At 36.8% G+C, this 7,052-nt stretch overlaps 1 protein-coding gene across 1 annotated transcript in view; it reads left to right on the forward strand.

The window, feature by feature from the left end:
* The window catches only part of rars1 (arginyl-tRNA synthetase 1), a 38,685-nt gene extending 32,407 nt beyond the window's left edge, over nt 1–6,278 (forward strand). Inside the window, exons 14-15 of the mRNA XM_015060621.1 lie at nt 944–1,191; nt 5,995–6,278. Of these exons, the coding sequence (XP_014916107.1) occupies nt 944–1,191; nt 5,995–6,104 (358 nt within the window). The 3' untranslated portion in view covers nt 6,105–6,278. The remainder of the gene's footprint in view (nt 1–943; nt 1,192–5,994) is intronic.
* Nucleotides 6,279–7,052: the final 774 nt, after the last annotated feature.

Consider the following 7,052-nt stretch of genomic DNA (forward strand, 5'->3'; position numbering starts at 1 on the left):
CTATCTACCTACCGACTGTCTAGAATCAGGTCGTCTGCAGGTCATTTAGCACCACATTCTTCACAAACATGCTGTGCGCGAACCGAGAAGGGTGACCATCGTCCGGCCACACCCCGGCCCAGTCGCAGAAGGCTTTCCTCGCCAGCCGGAGTTGGACTGTTTTGTTGACATTCCGTTTAGTGGATGCATAACGTAACTTCAGCCTCTACTGTAGCATCTATTCTATGTGCCTTATAATGCAGTGCACCTTATATATGAAAAAAGTTTTAAAATAGGCCATTTATTGAAGGTGTGCTTTATAATCCGGTGTGCCTTATAGTGCGGAAAATACGGTAGTTTTTAGTTTGTTTGCTCATTTGTATTAGTTATTATTAGTTAAATTTTTAGTTTTTATTAGGTATAGTAACAGTTTTAGTTTTTGCATGTTTTGGTTAAGTATAAGTGCAGAATTCAAAAACGTCAAAGTATTGTGATTATCTATACACCGATTGGGTAGTGAATACTCAACAGAAGATACTGTTTTCAAAAAATATGTTGTCATTATTGAATAACCAACTGACTCGGGTGTTTTCTCTCAACTTTTTCTGGGACCATTTTGTGGATTAAAAGCCACCAGCAGGAGTACAGAGCACCGTAATTTGCAGACAGCTGATGTAAACTGTGTGTGGGGAAAATATAATTAAGTTTCACAGTTTGAAAGGCTAAAACATCATAAACGCCAAACAAAGTATCTTATCTTATATTCTAAGATAAGAATGTGTTAGTTTTACAAACGCACCATATAGTTCCAGTTAGTTATAGTGTTTTCACCATTGATTATAGTTTTATTTATTTCAGCTTAGTCAGATGTTTTCTCAACTTCATTATTTCATTCGTTTTAATTAAGTGTAATAACCTTGCAGTGAATGGATGTCTATATATTTCTCTTTTGATGTCCTGCCAGGTCCATCGCCCGTCTGGCCAACCTGGATGAGGCCTCGCTCAGAAAGGCTGCAGAGACCACGGAGATCCTGCTGGACCATGACAAGGAGTGGAAGCTGGGGAAGTGCATCCTGCGCTTCCCGGAGATCCTGCAGAAGATCCTGGACGACCTGCTGTTGCACACGCTGTGCGACTACCTGTACGAGCTCGCCACCACCTTCACTGAGTTCTACGACAGCTGCTACTGCGTGGAGAAGGACCGGCAGACAGGTGAGCCTCCAAACAGAAACAGGTGATTGAAATCTTTGAAAATTCTTGGATTTCAATTAAGTGTTCTCAAGGTTTGAAAGATACTTGATATTCAAACTGCACAGTTTTATAATAAACTGCAATCTAACGTTTGACTAAAACCCTAAATTTAGAACTTTATTTGCAGTTGAAACCATTTTTTTTTACACAACAAAAAGACACAGACACTTTTTTTCAGTCTGAGCTAAATTAGACTAAACATTTCTTGTTTTAGGACAGTTAGAATCATTAAAATTATTTCTATATACTGAATGCCAGAAAATGCAAGAAGAGTAATTTTTTTAGAGATATTTTTGTAAATTTCTTGTTACCATTCGTGTATAAGGTGTGAGAGGCACATAAAATGTTGTTACATTTTAGTTTACCTTGTCCCTGCTCTAGAATATCTTAAGACATTATTAACAGTAATAAATATCATATAATTAGATTAATTTGTATTTTTATCTCCACGTGGTGCTGGAAAAGTTTGAAAATCTACCTTAAAAATACTTGAATTTTACCATGGGAAAAGTGTACAAATCCTGAGGAAGTTAAGGAATATAACACAGTGGAAACATCTGGATTTTAACTGTTTTCCAGGTCAGAATAGGTATGGAAACTGATTTGCTTCCAGGCTTCATTCTCAATCAAAATGTCCAGGGGAGTTTACTCACCTGATAGTCCCGTAGACTCGGTTCAATTCGGGACTGAAATTGCAACTTTTGTTACATCTTCAGCTGCTGCAGTTTGCTCTCAAACCGCACTGTCAAAACAAACCAAACCTTTTGACAAACTTGTCCCCTCCATCCACTGTGGGGGCGGTCCACTAATAACTACTGAAGGAAAAAATCTGAAAACCTCTGAAGACACTGAGCACAACTTCCTTCCTCAGGAAAACTAAACAAAAATGGAGTAGCATCAGATTTTAGTGAATTTCTCTTTTGTATCTGGTAAAAGGCCACAAACCTTTTCTCTCCCACTAGTGTGTTTGTTTGGGTTGAATTTACCTAGAATGCCTTGCACTATAATTCCCTTCCTGCTTTTGGAGTGGTCTCCGGTCTGCCTGGCATTCACATATGCATTCTATCCTCACCAAAGTGTATTTCAACCCAGTGGAGACCGGTGTTTGTAGGTGGACCAGAGTTTACTTGTTTGGTCCACATCAGAGTTCGATTACACATTCACACCTCCACAAACGAACCAGACAGTTAAAGTGAACTAAGCAGGTCTGGTCTGAACACACTCTTAATGTTGTATGAATTTATACATCCGTCCATCCCTTTGTTTTTCCATTAGTCAATCATTGACCATTTATCAAACTGCCCATCTGTCCAATGCAAATCATTTATTCATCCATCACCCATCTGACTGTCAATCTGTCCAAATGCATCATTCAGTCCATCCATCTGTCTGTATGACTGTCCTTTTCTTCTCAATATTCACTAAAAGGAACAGAGAACTATTGGACCTGAGAAATGTGCAGAAAACTTGTAATCCATTCATTACCTTTAATGGATTAATATTTAGTCATCGAAGGAATTTTCATCAGACTAAAAGTAAATTCCTGGTTTACTTGCCTGGTTTAAAACTTGGTTCATTTGTGTTTCTCTACCTCTGAAGAGATATTCATGATTTAAGATTTTATTTTGTTCATAAGTTGTTTTCCCACAAATTACGCTAGAGAGGTTTTCCTTTTCTACTTGCTTTTCTCAGCTCTAAAATGTAAAATAAACCAGCAGGAAAGCTTTTCAGTACAACTTACTTAACAATCTGTTAACATATATATGCTAATTAAGGAATAACAATCCAAAAAGCCAGCATGCTTTTTTTTTGTGCCTTTTGCAGCGTCCCCTCTTAGATTGATTAAATTTTCATCATACCGTGTCTTTCTCAAAAAGTCTAGGAATTAAAAATTCTGATTTTAATAACAAAGATGGAAAAGTCTGGAATTTTGTTGTTCAAATCGGAGAAGCTTTTTTGGTAGTTTTAATAGTTAAGTACAGAAAAGCAATTCCTGCTCTATGGATCTCTGTCCTCTTCCTCTCAGCTGTTCAGTTTTAAAAATAGATGTTTTAGTGATCTGGAAGTGAGTCTGCAGATTAGCGGGATGTCTCACTCTGATGGGGTTTCAACTAAAAGCAGCGCGCCGTATGTTAGTCCTCCTTCCTGGAAGTGTTTTATCCCTGCCGTGCTGGAGTGTGAGCACTTCAGGCTTAGAGCTGATTTATTATGCTAATTCTCCACACACAAGCTGTAACTCCAGTAGGAGTTCATTGTGAATTTTTTCTCTATTTGAAAGCAATTACTATGCTTCTACATTAAAGATGAATGTAAAGTATGCCTTATTTTGCTTGTTTTGCTTTGTCAGGGCACAATTCGGACTTTTAAATCAAGGTGTAAAACATCAAATGAACAAAACACAAATTACTGAACTGCTTAAAAAAAACTGAACTAAAATTTCACAATAACAAATTTTGCTGGATGATAAATTGCCCTAGAAGTTATTGTGATAAATTATAATTTTGTTGTTCTGAGACAATTTACAAGCAATACATTGGAAATAATGCAAGTCCACCCTTTCATAGATTGATAAAGTTTAATTCATAATGAACATTCAACATTGGTACTAGAAGATATTTTAAATATGCAAAATGAATAAACAAAACACCCTAAGCAACAGATAAGATTCTCTAAACAAAATTACCCTTCAAAAAAAATGGACTAGTTTAGACCAGTGCGTCAGACTGAAGCCTTTTGTCAGCCAGACTTTGATGCAAGAATCAGTCATCCAAATGGAAATGATCAATCTTGTTTTAATTTATCATGCTATTAATTGATTTATTGTTTGATTTGTTGGTTTAAACTTGAAGTATGACAGTTCTGAAATTTGTTTCGTCTCTGCATATTCAACCAGAGACGATCTGTTTGTTTCTCTCATCCTTGAATTCCCTCGGATATCTCCCAGGAAGCATCAATGTGTGTAAAATCTAAACTTTTTCCCCATTGGTGGTATTTTTTATTTTTTTTTTTTACACATCCAGCGCCGTCTTTCCTCTGTTCACATTAATGCGTCGTCTTGTTTGTGTAAATTACAGACAGAGCTTGCTGTCCGCCGACGTCCACGCCTCTTTAACGAGCGCTCTGCCTAATGCAGCCTGTGCTGCTCGTTACGGACCGCTGGGTTTCTGCTCCCTCACGTGGTTCCGACCCGATGGGCTGGACGCTCGTTGTGCACTGGATGCTTGGGTCATTGATTTTTATTTGTTGTTGACTAAAGAGAGTGTCGTTAAATCTGACTTCTGACCTCTGATCGCTTGTTGGTGCCTCAACATTGGTCTCATTTAATATCTACCAAACATTTGGCTTCATTTCTACTTTCCATCTTTGATCATGTCTTGTGGTTTCAGAGAACATTCATGCATTAGCCTCAAGATAATCTGTTGGGGTTTTTTCTCCAAGGAACATTTCCCTGTTCCTGTCTTAGGAACAGGGAAATATGCAAGTAAACAGATGAAGTTTGTTAAAAAATAAAAGTTGGAAGTTTTAGGTCAAAAATGCAACTCAAGTAATCTTCTTGCACAAGTCTCATAATTATATTACAAACCAGAACCCTCTGTATCTGAAGTAAATGCAGTAATAAAAAGAAATAATCTTCCTTTTCCTGTTTCTTTTTTGTTTGTTTGTTTGTTTCCATCCGTAATATTAACATACATTTCCAGTCAACCGGCATTAAGACCATATTAATTTTGAGCTTATATTTAATTATTTTATAATTGAGCAGCATACAAATTAGAATTGTGATGCTCAGTTACGTTATTTTAGTTCTGATTTATTACTTTTCTTGACTTGTAAGTTATTTTATTTAATTTTTTTCTACTCAAACAAAAAAGCAATAATTGTTCGGATAATTATTCCTCTGTTTTGGATGCTGTGCAATGCGAAGGATTTTTGCTCTTACTTTTTTTTTTTTTTTTTACCTTGGGAGAGTGATGATGCATAACCCTGGCAACAAGATAGTGTATTTACAACTTGGAGCAGCTGAAGGTTTATGGATGCAGAGAGGAGGAGGAAGTTTAAACTATTCCTTCCATCGATCATTGATCATATCCCCTACTCCAACGTCCCTCTGCTCGAATTTCTAGAGATTTCAAGAGTATCGGCAAAAGCAAATGTGGTGGATTAGCTGGAGTATCAGCCAGGGCGTTATTGAAATATTGACTCTTCTGCCCTGACATGGAGCTGTTAGCATGTCATAATAGTCATACGATTATGATGTAGCAACACTCTTCAGTCAGAGACGTCTGCAGATTCACTGCTACTGGAGATCCTTCCTGCCCACAGCAATCTTCATCAGATTTAACCGTGCACCCTTTTTTTAAAACAAACTTTTTAAGTATAACTTTTTGGGGGGGGTTTTCCCATAAAGGTGTTTTTACACTTTAGGTTTAAGGTAAAACCCTTAGCTCTGAGTTTTTATTTTATTTTCAACTGTTTAGATCCAAAATTATGGAAAAGTTAGAAAGTATGATTAAAAATATGACTTGGTTTAACCTAATATCAATACAAATTATAACTGTTATGAGTTATAATTTTTAACCCATAAGATGGAAATTTTTGGTGGATTTTAAAGTTAAGACTCTAAATAAAACAGAGTTTTGAAGTGGTTCAAACTGAGTCAAAAATTAGGTTTTTTCCCCTTTTAATGGGTCAAGTTGTGAAAAATCATATTACTTGATGGCAGATCTAATGAAAAGCTGAATAATGAATTTGTTTCTCTGTCTGTAGGTGAGGTGAATAAGATCAACATGTGGAGGATGCTGCTGTGTGAAGCCACAGCCTCCATCATGGCCAAATGCTTCGACATCCTGGGCCTCAACCCGGTCCAGAGGATGTGATCCCATCTTCCTCCCACTTCAGCTGAAACTACAGGAGCTCTCAGTCAGTACTACACAGGACTGTCATTTCTGACTAAATCTATCAAATCAGAGGGAAAATGTTAAGTTTGGTTCATTAAATGTCATCTCGTATGAAGGATATATTTTTAAATAAAGAGCCATTCTGAAACTGAATCTCTTTGTGGGTTGCTGTTTATCTGAAACTTTCTGCAGAAGAAAAAAAACCTGAACTACCAATTTTAGAAATGTCTTCCTTTCATGTCATGTGTGAAGAGGAAGGAAATTACAGATTGTTGTCCATTTAGAACCAATTTGCCCCTGGAGTTAACATCTGGATAATTACGTCCAGCCCGGAAGGAAATGCTGTTACACCTGGGGAAATGGCCAACTGAAGGGTCACCAACACCTGCCCACATTAAGCTAAACAAACAGAGCTGCCATGTTTTATTTTTGGTTTCAACCCCTAGTGTGACTGCAGAAGCACCATTACCTACATGGGTCAGAAAGTAATTTACATCTCTGCTCTGAAGATGGCTTCTAATTAGATTCCACAGTAAAGGGTTATTGACAATATTTGATCAGCTCTAGTTTGACGTCTAATTGGGGTCAAACCTGATTTATTCTGCGTTGATTTAAAGAATTCTATTTTCTTCATAATTTGGAATTAAATATCAGATTACTAACTTATACTATACAGTAAATGGTGGGAGTAACCTGCTTCACTGATAAAGATGTGAGTTGTGCAGGTGGAAAACTAACTTTCTGAAGGAACATGTTAGATTTATGTTTATTCTTCTTTCTTTTCTTACTGATTAAACTATGTGACCGATTCTTATAATCCCTAATCCTCTGTGTCCTCTTCCATACTTCTAAGCCTTGAATTCAGACAGACAGAATTAATAAACAGTGTTTAATTGATTAACACTGTTAATGTTTAACATTAACATA

The sequence above is a fragment of the Poecilia latipinna genome, unplaced genomic scaffold (genome assembly GCF_001443285.1).
Source record: "Poecilia latipinna isolate Pla-1442-1.1 unplaced genomic scaffold, P_latipinna-1.0 Scaffold1730, whole genome shotgun sequence".
Taxonomy (NCBI): domain Eukaryota; kingdom Metazoa; phylum Chordata; class Actinopteri; order Cyprinodontiformes; family Poeciliidae; genus Poecilia; species Poecilia latipinna.